Source organism: Phallusia mammillata, chromosome 2 (genome assembly GCF_965637545.1).
Source record: "Phallusia mammillata chromosome 2, kaPhaMamm4.hap1.1, whole genome shotgun sequence".
NCBI lineage: Eukaryota > Metazoa > Chordata > Ascidiacea > Phlebobranchia > Ascidiidae > Phallusia > Phallusia mammillata.
In genome coordinates, this window is record NC_137253.1 from 30,682,436 (window position 1) to 30,700,995 (window position 18,560).

The 18,560-nt window shown below is 35.5% G+C and overlaps 1 protein-coding gene across 7 annotated transcripts; it reads left to right on the forward strand.

The window, feature by feature from the left end:
- The first annotated feature begins 939 nt into the window (after positions 1-939).
- Positions 940-18,540, forward strand: LOC145215188 (uncharacterized). Of its 7 annotated transcripts, none has more exons than XM_080083846.1 (34): positions 947-1,058; positions 1,688-1,804; positions 1,866-1,954; positions 2,020-2,108; positions 3,138-3,260; positions 3,319-3,441; positions 4,443-4,511; positions 4,595-4,837; positions 5,095-5,208; positions 5,508-5,630; positions 9,700-9,777; positions 9,862-10,104; positions 10,177-10,287; positions 10,470-10,592; positions 11,628-11,786; positions 11,849-12,112; positions 12,244-12,354; positions 12,526-12,669; positions 12,735-13,238; positions 13,295-13,457; positions 13,525-13,640; positions 13,707-13,796; positions 13,981-14,111; positions 14,612-14,767; positions 15,092-15,310; positions 15,615-15,833; positions 15,993-16,112; positions 16,178-16,315; positions 16,385-16,494; positions 16,557-16,764; positions 16,825-16,969; positions 17,328-17,494; positions 17,571-17,741; positions 18,017-18,540. In XM_080083846.1, exons 3-34 carry the CDS (start codon positions 1,935-1,937, stop codon positions 18,224-18,226), a joined length of 5,004 nt encoding a protein of 1,667 aa, XP_079939972.1. In that variant the 5' UTR covers positions 947-1,058; positions 1,688-1,804; positions 1,866-1,934; the 3' UTR covers positions 18,227-18,540. The 7 variants fall into 7 exon arrangements, with proteins under 7 accessions (XP_079939976.1, XP_079939972.1, XP_079939977.1 ...); XM_080083845.1 differs by lacking the exon at positions 947-1,058 and adding an exon at positions 1,203-1,266; XM_080083847.1 differs by lacking the exon at positions 947-1,058 and adding an exon at positions 1,203-1,266 and having other exon boundaries at positions 5,104-5,208.
- Positions 18,541-18,560: the final 20 nt, after the last annotated feature.

The following is an 18,560-nucleotide window of genomic DNA, read 5'->3' on the forward strand; positions in this document are numbered from 1 at the left end:
ACAGGAAAAGAAACCACCAAAAGAAACCCGGCATGCCGGATAGTTTCGAGCGCCGGAAGAAAGGGTGCAGAACACACGTTGTGATGTTACATTTGACTTAATTGTTAAAAATTCTAAACCTTTAAAACTAGTCGTAGTTCGCATTGGACTACATAAAAAATAGATAACAGATTAACGTAAAGGAACACTTCCTCTAATATGTACACGAATAGTAAAAAGAAAAAGAAAACAAAACAAAAAAGTCGAAATTCAGAAGCAACACGTATTCGGTCGAGGACATCGAAGGGGGACGTGGGTCGCAGTATCACATCCATCCGGGTTGTTCAACAGCTGTCTGTAAAAATATTGGCAGCAAGTCAACTGCTCGAGCAATTACCAGACAACAATCACACAACGCAAGTGATTTTGTTAGTTAACACACATGCACATACATACTAAAACAGGTGTTTGTGACAAACCAAACTTTTATAGTGTGGGCTATAGGTGTATTATTAAAAAATACAGATTATAAAGTCGTAGCCGAGAAAATTAGTGGTCAAGTGGTACATCAACCGTGATAACGCTATTACAAAAATTATGTTAGTAGTGATAAAGTAATAGTAGTGATCAAGTAATAGTAGACCTAAGTCCACATGTGGCTGCTGGCACTATACAGTCAGTAACTGAAAACGCATGCTAGTTAGCTGGATCTGCAGTAGAGACAAGGGTTGTCCAAATGGCCGATTATAAAAGGTGGTGAATGTGAACAAAAACTGATGTTTAAAATACACTGGGTTTTTGCGTGCAATGACAATGACGAAAGACGTCAGAAGCGTGTGAAAATACTTCTGTTAAAGTCACAAAAACATACGTATGCGTATGCGATGTTAATTATAGCAGAAGGGCAAAAAACCTTACAATTTGCATTAACAAATCATCACTGAAAGTCTTTTTAGACATCGATGAATGCTCTCTTGGAACTCAGAAATGCCACGTTGAAGCTACTTGTATCAATACAAACGGAAGCTACACTTGCAAGTGTGACGATTGGTTTGCTGGTGATGGATTTAATTGCAGAGGTATTTTAATGTATTTTCATCCTATTATGTATTGAAAATAATTCATCGAATTTTGTGGTGTTTTTTCCCGCCATTGCCAATTTTCTGCTAGGTGGCAATGTGTATTTAAAAAATACAAAAACGGTTGCAGACTTGCTGTCTCTGGTTGCAGTTGCACCCAAGCGAAGGTTTAATGTTAGTGAGAGTAACTGTAACTGCAAACGGATAGGTGTGAACACGTTACTTAGTAATTTGGTTTGGTAAATGCTTTTTTAAGACATTTGTTAGATTTGTAAAATTGTTCAATTTTGTAAAGGAACACGTTGTAAACAATTGGTCTGAACATCGTTTCTGATGGGTGCACAAACACGATTTTGTTATGAGTTTGTGTCAGAGCGAACAAAAAATTGTGACATTAATGGCGACTGAGCCAATGGCATATCTTTCCAGATCCCAGTATTCCAGCTAGCAAAAGAGTTTTGATCACTTTATGACCATCATCACATGTATTTTAATGATGAGTTTCATGTCTGCATACATTTGTCTCCACAGCTGTACAATCACATGTTGAACACCCCTGGTTACTTATCCTTTTAAAAATCTAACTAAGGGAAATTTAATATCACTATGTTATGTTGTTTACAATCTAGGATACTGCAACATAAACTGCTCCCAATACTGTAGCAACACATGTTCTGTTGGTGGTCAATGTAGAGAAGGACCAAATGGTTACACTTGTTTCTGCTACAGAGGATCCACTTGTGACTGTATGTGTTGCTTTCACTATATGTTAACTTTTTTGCCCAATGACAGCATTTATTTATGCAGCAAAACCAACTTTACGAAACACCCAAATAAAACGGATCAGAGCACAAACAGATATTTTGGTTGTTTGGGATGTGGGAAATGCATACCAGGTTTGGGCCTCTATCTCTCCACATGTATCTACACGAAATTCATACACAGGAGCTTATTTCAATAGCTTGGTCCCTGACACCAATTACACAATAACAATATCTGCACATAATGATGCTGTAACAACTGATCAGTCAATAACTTACTGGTTTCCAGGTAATATTGTTTGTCTTTTTAATCTGTGTTTATCTCTGACTTGACAATGTACAAAAATGTCAACTATTATTAGGCTATATATCAGGGGTTCCCAACCTTTTTACGATCCCGTACCACCTGGATGCTCTGCATTGCCACGCGTACCACCATAGAGCACTAATGTGCTCTACAGCAGCGCTTCCCAACCGGTGGGCCGCGGCACACTGATGGTCCGCGACGTTCTTTTTGGTGGGCCGCGAAGTTTTTTAAACTACTAACATACCAATATGGAGGTTAAAAAAAGTTACACAGTTTGTGTGAACGTACTTTCAAATTTAACCATTTTTCTCAAAAATATGATACTATAGTATACTCACTATGAAAGCCCCATGGCGCATAAGATTTCACGTTAAACAAAGCTTTATTACACAAACAAACTGCGATTGTTACGTCACAACAGTATTTGTACTAGTTGTAAAATCTTGATGCTGGAACTCATTGTGGTTTTCTCGCAATATTATACGGTGGTCCGCCCAAAAAACAAAATTTTTAAGTGGGCCGCGAGCTGAAAAAGGTTGGGAAGCACTGCTCTACAGTGCTCTATGGTACCACTTCTTGCAGTACAACTAATTTGTTTGAATCATATTTCATTCAACGCTATCTTAAGCACCAAAACAGCAGATATATCTATCAAGAGCAATCATTTGACATAATTAATGCCCACTGTGCCGCAGCGTTGTTCGACTTTTAATAGCAAGTAGCAACTATGCTTTTTGTTGAGAATTGACATGACCTGTATTTTGAAGATCGTAATGATACGAAACAACAGGAATAGTTACGTAACAATGACAATAGGCCTGGGGACTGTTTTTTTGTAAACAAAACCAGACAAACAAAATATAAAGTTGCAAATTAAGGTTTTTGTGAACAAAACAGAAGCTACTCGCGTACCACCTGAAAACCCTTCGCGTACCACTAGTGGTACGCGTACCACCGGTTGGGAACCCCTGCTATATATGTATAAAGCAAAATATTTTTGAACTCTTACAGAAGTGGCAGCTTCAAACAACAGTTCAATCCAAACTGAAATTAATAAACCATTGATAGACTTACAATGCAACAACGAAACACATTGTTGTCCTGGTTTTATTATGAATGGAACTAACTGTCAAGGTATTAAATAAAGAATCTTTTCAAATGCGAAAAAATGTTTGTACAAAAATATTGTCAGATATTGATGAATGTTCTCTTGGAACCCATGATTGCCATATTGAAGCTACTTGTTACAACACTAATGGAAGTTTTACTTGCAAGTGTAGTAACTGGACTGCTGGAGATGGAAAACATTGCTTTTGTAAGACAATGTGATTGATGCTTGTTTTGTCCATGTTTTTTTTCTTTTGTCCTTTTTCTGTCTAACATGGATATGTTTGGTGAATTCTCTTTATAGTTGATCTTGCTACTCTGTTGCTACATTTAGTGGATCAGGGCTTTGTCGATTTCAACCAATAATTGAGTTCATGCATTTTCAGTTACAAGCAAAGTTGCACACTTTTTATTTTCATGTCTTGCAAGTTAATCTGCATATTATTACTGACAAAGCAAAATAATTCGCAACATGACAACAAAACAGCCCTTAAAGATCATTAAGATTTTTGTTAGGTTATCTTACTGTCAGATTATTGCAAATCAAACATAATTTGGAGGGAGTATTAAATGTCTTTAAGGGCCAAAAATACCTATCAATGTAAATCAAAGGCGACAAAATAAAAACTTTTGGTAAAGTGATAACATTGCAAATCCAGTATCTTATTTATGTAATTTACACCTAAAATGGTGATGTTGAGATAACAGACAAACAAACCAACAAAAAACTGCATGTGTTATTGTCATGTTTAAAAATAATGGCCAACGGTGATGAAACAATTGCATTGAGCAACTGTGATGAGCTTTCTATCTCAAAATTTTGCATTCATAACCAGGTGTATCTACTTATCATTCACTTTCATCGACCCCAAGTAAAAAGCAAAAAAATATAAAAACACTTCATGAGCTTCACAAAACCCCTGTAAAGCTGCTTGTTGTCATGTACCGCATGTTTGCAACCCTGGTTTAATGCGACATGAAACCATTTCTTGTACATGTGCATCGATGTGGCTTTGCTGCATGTTTTTAATTATTCAATGTATGGTTGTTGTTTGTTTGCCTAGTGGAGGGTGAAAGGTCAATATTTACACATACAATATAAATTTTTAGGAAAGCTACATTTCTAGTGATATTGTAAGTTAAATTTAAATATTGCAGAATACCTACTATGCTACATTTATGATTTAAGCAGTTAGTTTATTTTTGCAGATTATTGTCGGCCATCATGTAGCTATTGTGGCTATACTGTTTTGAGAACTTGTGAAACAATTTATGGAGGTAAGAAACATCAAATATTTGTTTGCTTTTTACTAATAAAAATGTCCACACTAACATACGTATTTTGCTGTTGTCTTGAATAGATCCTAAAATTCGCTACTTAAGAGTTGAATGGAAGAATGACACAGCTGCTGTTCTTTTATGGAAGCAAGGATCAACTGGTTACACTCGCATTACAATCAGCAACAGCAGTTGGAGTCAAACTTCCTATTATCATTTTCAACAAATCTCATTCACAAATCTTCATGCAAATACATCATACACAGTTGTGGTACAAGCCTACTTGAACTCCAAAAATACACAAAAAACTGTAAATTTTACAACAGGTAAGCATGGTGCTTGTGATTTGCATGAACAAGAAACATGAACAATTACGTTGAAATTGTTCATTAAAATCGACTTGAAACAAATTAAGCTGTGCATTATAAAGCATTTAATTTAGTTGCTTTTTAACAAAAGATTACACAAATTATTGAATCGATAATCTATTTATGTTCCAAATCTACAAGCAAAAAAAGCATTATCATGTTGAAAACAGTTAGCCCACAAATGTACAGAAACATTTTAGTCATATTATACTCAGTTTTATCAGATTTTGAAACAACACTCAATATAAGTGCTTCTGTATCAACCATATCAACAATACAATTTGATGGATGTGTTGATGGATATAAAGCAAAAAATGGAATATGCCAAGGTTTGTGTTTCTATAGTATTGACTTGCTGCGTGCCACGAAATATTGACATATCTGCCTCAATGTGTCAAATAACTTCTAAAGCTGAAAACTAAAAAATCTGGCATGGCAGCATTATGATGTGTAGGTAATTCATGGCTGGCAGTCAGCTACTTGTTTTCCTTCAAATTGCAAAAAAGTTGTTCAGGAATTTTTTTGTGAAATATTTCCAGCACTTTTGTCTTGTACGTTTTATTTGATTTAAGTTTTTTATTCTTGGACTTATTAACTAAAATCTACTGCACTATTAACTAATTCTTAGATATTGATGAATGTTCACTTGGCACACATAACTGTCATATTGAAGCAATCTGTCACAATACAGATGGAAGTTATATCTGTAAATGTAGAGACTGGTTTGTTGGAGATGGTAAAGTTTGTGTTGGTGAGTACATAACTTCTTTTATATCTTAAAATTTTAATGGAATGTAAAGTGGGGTTATGGGATTTAATTTAGATAAAACTGACATGTTGCCCAATATATTTAATGTCAACTCTATAGTGGCCATAGCTGTTTGTCCTTCTTTAAAGTAGGTGATGTAGAACAATCCTTTATATAAGCTATTGCTGCCAGGCATAATTTTAAGTTTGTAGAGCTCTTTGGCAAATGTAATTTTGTTCCGACGTCCTATATGGGTCGTCTTCATCAGGGTAAATAACACTGAATGCGACTAGTACAGTGCACGATTAGCAAAGGGAAAAAAGAATGGAACGCATCATCATCCAGTGCCATGCCTGAACCAGGCTTCGGTTGCCATGAAACACTAGTTTCTCCAGATGTGACTATTTCTTGCCAGTTCAAAAGTATTCTCCGCTTGGATGTCCAGAAAGTCCCTAACTTAATTAATAAACATTTTCCTTTGCCGTCCAGGTGAACGTTTTCCACTTGTTTTGCCACACAAAATTATGTATTCTTGTTTTTGTTGTCTGTTTATGTGGCCGAAAAACTTGAGTTGTTAAAGTTTTCTTGTGCTTACCAGTGATCTTTGTTGATTATTTTGAATTAATACCTCATACTTGGTTTTATGGGAGGTATATGATATTCGTTGCATTTTTCTCAGGAACCACAATCTCAGCACTCAGGTTGTCAATCAGTTCCTTTGTGAAAGTCCAACTTTCACAACCGTAGAGTAGAACGGGCCACACATAACTTTTAAGAACTCTCACATGGGTATTTATATTTAAATTTTTGTTTGTCAAAATTTTTTGAGGTTTATGAAGCAATGTTTCGCCTGCACAATTCTGGCTTTAATTTCATATTTGCACCGACCATCATCTGTAAGTATACAACCAAGATATTTAAACCTTCGAGTTTGTTTAATTGGTTTATCTGAAACCAGTATGTTACATTTATGTGCTCCTGCCACTTTGGCAATGACCATGCATTCTGTTTTATCTTCATTCACAGCCATTCCCATTTTTTCACTTTCTTTTTCAACTGTTGTTACCAACTTTCAAAGCTTCTCGCTGTATAGTTCCTTAGTGTATTCTTGCCAACGATGTCTAATTTCCTCTTTTTCAAACAAGATCTTTCCAGTTTTACTCTTCTCACAGCCCAATTTCATCCAGTTTCCCTTCTATCCATTGAGCTGGTTAATATTTTGGTGGGCTTTTTTCACGCTGATATTAAAAAGCTTATATACCTCTTGACATTTTTGATTTACAGATTCTTCATCAGCAGAGTTGCACTTTAATTTAATAAACTTATCTAATTCTTTGTACTTTGAAGCACCTTTTTTTCCAGTAAACCTCTTATGTCATGTGTCGTCCAGCTTTGCAAGTTCTCTCTCTGGACTTTTAGCAGGTTGTTTTCCATTGATATTCTCAGGGACGTTTTGATTTTCTGGAATATGTCTTCTGGCCAACTTCATTTTTTGTCATGCAAGTTTTTCAGTGCATTACCCTATTCACGTTTCAGTACTTCCTTTAATCCTACATTTTGACAGACGTCAACATTGTATTGTAGTTTTCTTACCGGTTTTCGACAAATCTTCAGTTTGGTATAGATATTTGCGACAACAGGTACATGGTCACTCGAGCAATCAGCACACCGATAAGTCTTTGCATTTAAAACACTATTCCTGAAGCGTCTTGAAATTGTGATGTAATCTATTTGATTTCTTGTGTGGTCTCTTGGAGATTTCCATATCCAGATGTGACACGGATGATTCTGAAACCATGTGTTGCAAATAGTGAGATTGTTGATACCGCACCAATCCATGAACATATCTTCACAATCATTGCTGTTGAAAAGCCCATGTCCACTAACAATGTCTCCGTTTCTTCCTCTTCCCACCTTTGCATTGAAATCTCCCATCACAATTGTTATTTCACCACGTTTGCATTTCTTTTTAGTTAAATTCAGTTGTGTGTAGAACGTTCTAATCTCATCATCAGGGGATTTTTCAGTAGGAGCATAAACCTGTATAATATTGAGATTAGTCCTCTGCCCTTTCAGTTTGGGGAGAATGATTTTTTCAGACACAGCCAAGCATCCCATAAAACTTCCATCAGTTTATTTCCCAATATGAATCCAACACCATGCTCATGCTTGCTACCTCCAGACCATATAATTTTCAATCCTTGTTTAGTAATTTTGCCTTGGTCTGTCCATCTCATTTCAGATATGCCAAGAATATCAATTTTTAATCTCTTCATCTCCAAAATCACATTTTCCACTTTTACTTTCTGATGCATGGTGTGTACATTCCATGTTGCAATCCTTTTCAACTTTGATTGTTGTCGACAAGTAGCAGAATAACGATCAAATATGTCCTGACGAACATCATAATCCCTACCGAGCAAGGTAGCTGCTCCTGACTGGAGTTGGTTATCCTTAACGCTGTTATTGTTTAATTTTTTTTCTATCAGTGTTCATGTTCACTAGGCAAAAAAATACAAAGATGGTTTGCCATTGCCTTTCACATAGTCAGCCTAACTGTTTCCGTCCAACACCACGAGGAAGTATGCGGGGACTTGGTAGTGTTTTCTTCGCAAACAACACAACCCCCATTTTTGACGGACAATGGAATGCAAGCTCGTTACAATGCAACGAAAACACCGTGTGATAACGAATGATTGGGCCTTTAATCTTTAAGCGGGTGCCTGTAGCACGCTGAAAGCATCACATCTGTTTTGATGTTCATTGTGTTGCCCCGTTGGTGAATATTCTATGGCTCAAGATATAGTTTTTCCTGTAGTCAGGCTCCCGGGCCACAACAGAAGCCGCATTGAAATTAATACGGTGGCCTTGTGATACCACGTGATTGGAAAGGGCTGACTTCTTTGCAGCGTTGTTGTCAACATCCCGTTGATGTTCTTTTCGGCGGGTGTTAAGTGACCTTCCAGTCTCCCTGATATATATCAACAGACACTCGGCGCAGGGAGTAGAATCGGAAGAAAATAACATTTACCAGAAGATCTCTACAAACATAACAATCCTTTATGTTACCTATGTTTTTTTTCTGTTGTAACATGTGTCATAAAATAGAAGTTATGATTTATTGCCCTTGACACATTTTTAGGTGAGTTTGTGAAAAGATGAAAGTTTGCTTTTAACGTCGACCAGAAAAAAACCCATCCTGTTGTTGATATAGTACAATCATTCACATGCGTTACTATTAGGGATGGGCCAAGCCGAGCCAGAACCCGAGTACTCGGTACCGAGCATCGCTGTTTTTGATGCTCGGTGCTCGGCCGAGCAGTTGCACAAACTGACCCGAGCGTTAAATTTGCATATTCATGCCCCGCTAACATACGTAACTAGTGTTCTAAAGGGTATCCAAGAAAAAAAACGAATGATTTTTCAAATGTATTAGATGGTGGGAAAACGCGTTCTTTATGGGCATGTACAGCTCAATAAAACACCGCCGGTGACCGGGGATTTTTTGTGACGTCATAATGCACCGAGCGTGCTCGGCCGAGCACCGAGCATTAAAGTGAGATGCTCGGTGCTCGACCAACAGAACATTTGCAGTTTTGGCACATCCCTAGTTACTATTATGATTTTTAATATGTATGCCGCATATACATTTGTTACACCGTATGATGTAAAATCATTGTCTTACCTTGTTTAGTTTATGGCCTTATCCTGCACACACGTTGTGTATGTCCCTTGTTCAGGAAATTATATGCTTTTTGTTTTATTTCTGGTCTTTCTTTACTACTATTGCATTACAAAGTTTACAATAACTCGTCCTTTCTGAATCTAAAATGGTCACACTTGATTAATACCCTTCCAGTTTGCAAAAACAGATGAATGGGGACTTATTTGACATACACATGTTGTATTTATTATAAATGGTATTAGTAGAAAATGATCACAAACAAATAATAGAGATTGAAATCAGTTTTATAATTTTGCTTGTTTAAATAGGCATTATCATTTTACATTCAGCTTTATGTTTTAAAAATGTTTCATGATTTAAAATTGTATATTTGTGATGTTTTTATAGGATATTGCAGTAGCTCCTGTGGATATTGTCACCGTGGTGCAAGTGGAAACACATGCTTCTGTAAAGAAAATTGCACAGGTAATGTTTGTTGTTAAACTTGTTAAATACACATACCCCAACTATTTACACAAAATCCAATTCAATATCAGTAATTACTTCCAGAAACTCCAGTGTTGTTGGACCTGAAGCTTGTATGGAAAACTTCCACAAGTCTTGGGTTTACATGGAGAACTGGAAATGCATTTCGCAATATTGAAAAATTAACTGGCCCTGGTGTTGATCATTGGGAACACAACTTTGGTAGATCTGTTTTTCTTAGCTTAAGACCTGGAACCCAATACAACTTAACTATTACAGCGATAAACAATGCTGGAATTAAAAGCATCAGTAAATATTTTACCACTGGTAAGAACTCCCCAAGTCAATACATATAAAGTGTATCCAACAATGATTTTTGTTGCTGTTTTTTTTGAACAGACAATAATTCTTCCAATGTAATAAATGCACTTTCTAAACCCATTTTAAACTGTAACAACAATTCAACATTCTGTTGCTCTGGATATACACAAATAAATGGTAGTTGTGCAGGTATGTGTATAAAATATATATGAAGTTTTGCTTTTTGAAGAGGAGAGTTCGATCTTTACAATTTTACTGTCTAAAATGGGTTTGTTTTCTTTATTCAAAAGATGAATAACTGTAAGTAACACACAAATATTTAAAATATCAAATTGCCATTTATTGCTGTATTGAAAGTCTTGTACCCACAGATATTGATGAATGTGCCAATGGGAGTCACAATTGCCATAAGGAAGCAACTTGTTTTAACACTGAAGGGAGTTTTAGTTGTCAATGCAATTTAGGGTTTGCTGGTGATGGAAGCACTTGTGTTGGTATGTACACAAACACAGACCAATCCGGTTAATTGCCAATCTTTAGAAGCAATTACCATGAATATGTAATAAACAGAATGTGACATAAACAGTAGCCCAAATTTTGTCAGAAGTGATCATGTACACTGTGATAAAAAAATACTCACCAACAAAAGATCAACAACTAAATCACAGTGCAAAAATATATTTCCAAATATGTCATGTTATGATGCAATTGGCCATATGTGTTTCTAGAAGGATGAACAATGCACACACACTCTACAGTATGATGCACATTTAGCTTTTTACATTTTGACACACTACATTTTCTCTCTCAAAATGATTTGTCACTCTTTTTACTTTTCTCACTTTTGTAGCCATGTTTGTCCTCAAGCAGAAATTTGGGTTCGTTTTAATCGACTGTTACTTAGAAGCTAAGAGAGAAAGGCTTCAGAATGTATAGTTGCTTGGTATCTTCAATAGTGCAAGTTTACACTTTTCCAGGTAAAGTAATGTTGCAACCATGCTCACAATCAGAGACAGATGTTTTTAAGAAAGGTTGTTCTTAGACATAACTTGCAACCAGCATATTACATTTGTGACATCAGTTAGGGGCTAATAGCATTGAGTCTTATATCTCAACCTTTTCATTATTTTTTTTTGTATTCACATGTTTGTTGAAGCAGACGTATTTGCTACCATGCTATTTTAGACAAGTTGGTAAGAACAGAGTATTGTGTAACTGCAGAAAAAAAGAGTAAAAAGGCAAGAGAAAAGGCAGTCTCTATTTCTCCACAAAACATCAGGACACATTTTTAACTGCTGCTGGCAATCGTTTATCAAACACACACACTGTATAACATGTCATGAAGGTTATAGCATTATATCCTTTTGTTTAAACTTTATTATTAAAAACATTAGTTGTCCTGTGTAATTTTCAAGTAGTTTTAATATTTGTTGATATGTTGTTGTTACTTTCTTGCTAATATAAATTTTTGGTCTGTGAAACTAAAATATTTTCGAAAAACATAAATAAAACTTGTTTTCTATGTTTAGGTACTTGCAACAGCCATTATTCATATTATTCCTATTGGGGTTATTATGGGTTACATTATGAAAACTCTTACTTTTGGATTAACTGTGGATATTTTGGTCAGTGCACTACAGGTGTTTTAGGATCAATCTGCAAATGTATAGTTCCTTCAAAATGCAAGGGTAATGTTAGCAACTCCCATGTCAAGGAACGTAAACCATGAGATACATTTTGTGTGTTTCAGCCAATCTTTGTTGTCTAAAAGTTGTTTCACAATCTCAGTCAGCATTAACTTTCGACTGGGATACAATCAATAAAGATCATAGTTTTTCCTACAACGTGGAACTACGCACTACAAGCAATCTAGAAATGGTTGCATACTATCCCGGTATATATAGTTCTCAAGCTACACTTGGTGACTTGACACCTGGAACACAATACACTGTAACCGTGTTTGTATCTCCTTCATACTCTGCTGCTGACAGCATAAACTATACAACAGCTACAGGTAAAAGAGCATGGCATTTAATTACAATGGCCAATAAAACACACTAAGCATAGGTCTGTGCATTAAAAATGGTATGGACAAAATTTAAAAAAATCTTTATTTAACGACCGTCTTTTCTGTTTTTGCTTCAGTATCAACATCTGGACCTAATGTTTCAGTTCTGTCAGTTGGATATCATGATATCACTATTGCTTATGATGATATCTCAGGAGCAAATCAATACAATATAGTTTATCAGCATGGTAAGAACAGTAAGTTTAAAAGGATACCATGAAAGGGTTAATACAAAGTGTTTATGTCAACACTAAAAAAATTTTCAACATAAAAAAATCTGTTGTTGTTAGTATAACAGCCACATGTTGACTTGCAGCTAACACATATTTATATTTGTTGTCATAATTTGTTTCATTTAGGAAACTATACTAAAACTGTCTTGACAAGCAGCACAAGTTACACACTTTCCTGTTTGTTGGAAAACACTCAATACAACATCACTGTGTATGTTGTTTATGAAGCAGCTGTTGAAAACCCAGGAACATCAATTCACATTACAACAAGTATGTTAAAAGTATTTAAATCCGAAGCAAGTTATTCTTGACATCAAATCTCTTGATAATTTCAGAGAGTGTAGTGAGTAATGATACAAAAGCAAATTGTGCCTTAGTATGTCATTCAAATGCAACATGCAAAACAGAAGCAAACAGATATTTATGCACATGCAAGGATGGATTTTTAGGCAATGGAAGGTGTTGTTCTGATATTGACGAATGCATTCTGAAAACAGACAGTTGTCATGACAACAGACTTTGTGAAAATACGATTGGTGGTTTTGTTTGCTCTTGTGATGTTGGTTTTGTTGGATATGAACCAAATTGTGACGATATTGATGAATGTATTTCAAACATAGACAACTGCCACATAAATGCACAATGCAACAACACCATTGGAAGTTTTATTTGTTTCTGTAACCAAGGATTTAAAGGAGATGGTTTTGATTGCACTGCTGTGGACCAGTGTTTTATGGAAACTCATGATTGTGATGTAAATGCAAAGTGTAACAATTTAATTGGGAATTTTACCTGCTCATGTACTGCTGGTTATGAAGGAAATGGAAAAACTTGTAGTAGTAAGTTGCATTACAATTCCAAAAATGCTTCAGTAGTATTAACAATTTTTTTTCAGAATTGTACCTTCATGAGTTTTCTCAAAACTTTGCCTCAAATGCCTTAAGTGATGAAATGCTTAAAATGAAACTTAAAGAAAACCTACTGGAAGCATTTCAACATGAAAACAACAATGTTAGAAAAGTTATTATTCACACTTTTCGGCCCAATTCTACAGTGAGGTAAAAAAGCAACTTTTGTACATAAACTGACATAAACAATTCATTAATTTGTTTACTCTTTACACAGATATTTAGTTCAGTTCAGTAATGGATTTCAACCTCCTTCCGTTCTTTTAAGTGGATATGTCAAATATTCCTCTCAAAAAAATTCCAACGGTTTGTTGTTGGGGATTCCCCAGACCAGTAAGTCATTGATGCCATGCAACAAAAACAACATTGTCATGATCTAAAACCGTTTGTTTTGTGCAGCTTCCTGCCTAGACAAAGTTCTTCAAGGATTTAACTTTCCAGAAGTCTCTGTGAATTCCATGAGTTATTCTACAGAGCTATGCCCCGGAGGTTTAGTACATGAAAAATATGTTTATATTCCGATACTTATGGTTATTTGCACACCTAGGGTGCAAGCTTTATACAATTAACCGGATTAACCAAAATCATTTATACGTTTTTTCTTTGTTTGAAATAAATGTTGCCAACCCTACTTTAAATGTGCGGGGTGCATAAACACCATCAATTTTTCCAGGTCATTCGCAGGGATCATTGCGATGTATTCCTGCTGTGAGTTTTGGAGTTAATGGTGAACTTCACTCATCACAGCTTGACGAATCAAGTTTGTCTGTCATCAAATGTGAAGTTAAGATTGAAGATATTAAGGTAGTATCTGACTCTTCATGTTAAATATACACTTAAATTTATTGTTAAACGAACTAGTTTGTACTTAGCTTACTGAAGGAAATGTCCAGGATCCCTTTATGATCATGGTGTCTATTATTCCACTTAGAACAGGCCTGCTGTTTTCATTAAACAACATGCCCATTATAAAAAAAGCATCTACACACAGTGTTTTTTTAAGGTGTTTTGGGGGACCGAAACGGTCCCCTAAATTTCTCCAGCGGTTTCCCAAAATTCCAAAATCCCCCCAAAAACCCCAAAATTTGGCAAATATGGCTATTTTTGGTATTTGAATGAAACACTTGCGGTCTCTTAAAACTGCTTAGCGGTCACTCAAACCAAATCTTAAAAAAAACCTGTCTACACATCTGTATTGTCCTTATTTTTGTATTGGTAAAATCAAGATCAATTCATTTTTGGAGATGCTGTCATGTACATTGGTTTTAAATTCATCTACATCCTTAAAAGAAATTGGTTTCCAGATTAATGCATCAGAAGTGACTCAGGAGACAATAGAAGAAGTTGCCAGTTCTCTTCAGATTATTACATCTAGTTCAACACTGGACGAAACAGAAGTACAAGAATCCCTTGAAGTTGTTGATTCAATTGCAGAAGCTGTTAAAGGTGGAAAAGTTGAGGTGGGTTTACAAAGCATGTAACCTCAAACAACCTAATAAATGATTTAATATTAGTGTTTGGAAGAATTGTGCAAGTTAACTTTGATGACTTTCGCATTTACTTACATTTACTATTTTATTTTGCTTTACCTTGTTTCAATATTGTTTTACTTTGACATAAACAAATACTGCTACATTACTTCGATTATTACTTGTAAAAACCATGAAATGATATTGTGTAGTAACATGCTAAAATATCTTCACAATTGAAATAAATCATTGTTGTTGTACTGTTTTATTTGGTTTTGGAAGCATTTCATAAATTTTACTTGTTATGGTTGTTAGGTGACGGAAACTCTTTTGATCAATGTTGTCACAACCACTTCTCATGTCACACAAGCATTGCAAAGTCAACAAGACAGCCCCTTATCAACCCTAACTCAAGAGCAGTCAGCAATCAGACAAAGCATCGTCCAATCACTCAGCTTGCTTGCTCACAATATTAAGCTCGAAAACACCACTGATCCTGTGTTGGAAATTAAAACTGAATCTATAGTGGTCAGGGTGAGTTCAACAACTTAATATGTCCTAAACATTTTTATTACATAGGTATAATAGTACAGGGGTTTAACAAACATTCAAATTTGGGTTGAAAGACTGTAAACTCTTGGTTATGCAAAAAGTATCTATACCATAGAGATGGCAAGGAATTTTGTTGCTTTGTCATTTGGAAGTACCTAAAACTCAATTTACACAAAAAGTATTTGCCTGACAAACTGGATAGAAAACATATTCAGTAGGGCATTAGTATTGTAAAACAGCTATTGTATGTTACAAGTTTATAAACCATGAAATCCTTTATGTACAGGTTACAGAACAAGCACAAGAAAGTTCCCCAACTGATGTGTGGTTTGCCCCAGAAGGAGAAGTCAGTCAGGAAGTTGCAAGTGTTGTACCTGTCAATATTTCTGTTCCCGGTTCAGTTATTTCACAAGCCTGGAAAAGCACAAATGGATCAAAGTTAAGGACAGTCTTTTTCCTGCATAAAGGGGATGCATTGTTTCCATCCAAGACTGAAGTTAACTTTGTAAGTGAATTTATAGCTTCTGTATGTTCAAAACAGTCAACTTTATTTGTAATTTTTGATTTTTTTCTGTAATTTCAACTAAACTAAAGTTGAAACTATTTCTTTGACACTATCCACAATGTTTTTTTAGGAATCATTTTCAACAAAATATGTTTTTAGGTTATAACTGTAGAAATTGGTGACAATATTTCTCTTACCAACTTAAATCCACCAGTGTCAATAGAGCATGCAAATGAAGAGACCCACTATGGAGAAGAAAGCTCAGCACAGGCTTTGAAAGTAAAAATGCCTAACATTATGTGCTAATGTTTTATCAAACAGAACAATGTTTTTCCTGAAATCAGGTAAAAAGAGTGCGACAAAGATGTGCTTACTGGGATCCTGATGCTCTGGATTGGAGGACTGATGGATGTTGCCTTGACAACACTGCTCATCCACCTGTGTGCAAATGTGATCACCTGACCAACTTTGCTCTGTTAGTTGTAAGTTTTATGTCATAAAATGAAACGTAAATGCAAACTTATCAACTACAAAACCGTCATATTTTGTAGACAACAAATGAAATACCAGAAGATATTGTTCTTTCCACAATCAGCGATATTGGTTGTGGTCTCTCCATTTGTGGATTTACCGCTACCATTATTCTACATGTTCTGAACAAGTTGGTGTTTGCTACGTTACCTAAACCGAAACATACATAACTTTGTCCCTCTTGTCCATTAGAGTGCAACTGAAGAAAGTCCCTAATCAAATTCAACTTCACATTTGCACAAATCTTTTTGTGGCCTACTTGTTTTTTGTAACTGGTGTTTCAAGTGTTGACAATCCAGGAGCGTGTACATTTGTTACTGTCATCCTGCAATACACATTTTTAACCAGTTGGATGTGGATGATGGTTTACAGCAACAAACTATACACTGCTCTGGTTAAAGTATGTACATCTATTCCTGGCTATTTTTTAACATAAACTACCTAATCTTTCTTTTTGAAGGTGTTCAACACAACAATTAAAAGCTACATGACCAAAGCTTGTATTTTTGCTTATGGCATTCCTGCAGTGGTTGTTACTTTCAATCTTGGTTTAACTTTGTTGTATTTTGACAAACAACAGCTCAATGAGGATGTTTGTGTAAAAGGTAAGATAAATGGCTTGGTGCACAGGCCACTTATTATTCACCAGAAACATTTGATTGATCAAAACATGTACAGATTTTTTGGGCATGTTTTCATTGTTAATTGGTCTAGCTAGGGAGTAATTTAATACGTGAAAGTTTCTTCTCAAGCAGTAGTGTAAATCTTGCTGCACACAAGCAAACTCAACTACTTTCGAAGGGCCACTTTGCAGGCTATCAGTGCAAAAAAATGAAATGAACTAGTTTGTTGCAAAATTTGTAGCATTGTCGCACAAACCCCATTTCGACACCAAACCTTCTTAATATCATGTCACTGCACACCTTAGATACAAGGAAATTAAATGATTGTCTTCTTTTGCAGACGATCCTCAATATTTGCCTTCAACAACGTATCACGCTGAGAACATGTGCTGGCTACAAGGCTACTCCCTTTACTTTGGCTTTCTGTTTATCATCGGTTTGGCATTTCTTAATAATCTTGGCATTGTGATACTGGTACTAAGGAAAGTCATCTTCAAACGTCAGAAAGTAATAGAACATTTAAACTCTGCAAGCATCAACTATTTTAACAACAACAGCACCACCAACAACAACATATTTTTAGATTCAGTCCACAGCAGCAAAAGGTAATAAGCTGACTCAACTGTTTATGGCTTGTTCACTTTCATTCACTCTTGGTCTGACATGGATTTTTGGATTCCTCATGTTAATTTCGACTGATCCAACTTACAATCAAGTGTTGAACTGGCTCTTTGCTCTGTTCAACTCATTTCAGGTGAGTAATATTCGTCACAGTGTACTATTACCAAGATTAAAAATAGGAAACACAGTTTTAAGAATAAACAAACATAATAAATAATATATTGTTATGTCATACATGCGACAGTGTATGAATGCCGGCAAGGCACAGAGTGGCAACATAACGTATTCAATTCTCTGTCAACCAGTAAGCTACACTCGCAGCTAAGGGCTATTGTGTTTTATAATACTAGGACGTTCAGCAGAATTTGCGATATTCACAAAAACAGACTACAAGACTTTCATGTTTAGGGAATCTTCATCTTTTACATCACTTGTGTGAAAAGAGAAGACATGTTCATCTTCTGGTGGAATCCCATGAGATCAAGGTTTGAAGGATTCAGAAAGAGATTTGAGGATGCAGTTGGCATTGAGCCAGCATCATTTTCTCCTCGTACCATGGCAACAAATTCCACTGGAGTTTCAGCAACCAAATCCAACTTCTCTTCCACATCCACTTGAGTGAACAAGAATCTTCCTGATTTAAATTTCTCTAGATGGCTGTAAATTATACTCTCTGTTTGAAACTTGCATCTTCTTCATAAATTAAGTGAAAATTATTTTAATTTCCCAGTGGTAAAAGACCTAACCGCTGATGTGTACGCATATCTATTATAGTTTCCTTGCCATACTGTTTTCATAATCTGTGTGTTTTCCAATGCGTTTTTTAAATTTAAACTTTCGTTATTTGGCTTTGAGTAATCTTGCTGTTCAATCAAAATGTGTAGTTTCGATGTGTTACGCGGAATTAATAAATACGTTAAATATTTCGATAATTGTGTAGAATGATTTGTCC

Bases quoted from the DNA above. Each gene is read 5' to 3' on its own strand.
- LOC145215188 (XM_080083846.1), top strand. From the start codon at position 1,935: ATGTGGGAAATGCATACCAG. The intron at 12,355-12,525 runs GTAAGAACAGTA...TGTTTCATTTAG, and splicing joins CAATATAGTTTATCAGCATG to GAAACTATACTAAAACTGTC. The intron at 13,641-13,706 runs GTAAGTCATTGA...TGTTTTGTGCAG, and splicing joins GTTGGGGATTCCCCAGACCA to CTTCCTGCCTAGACAAAGTT.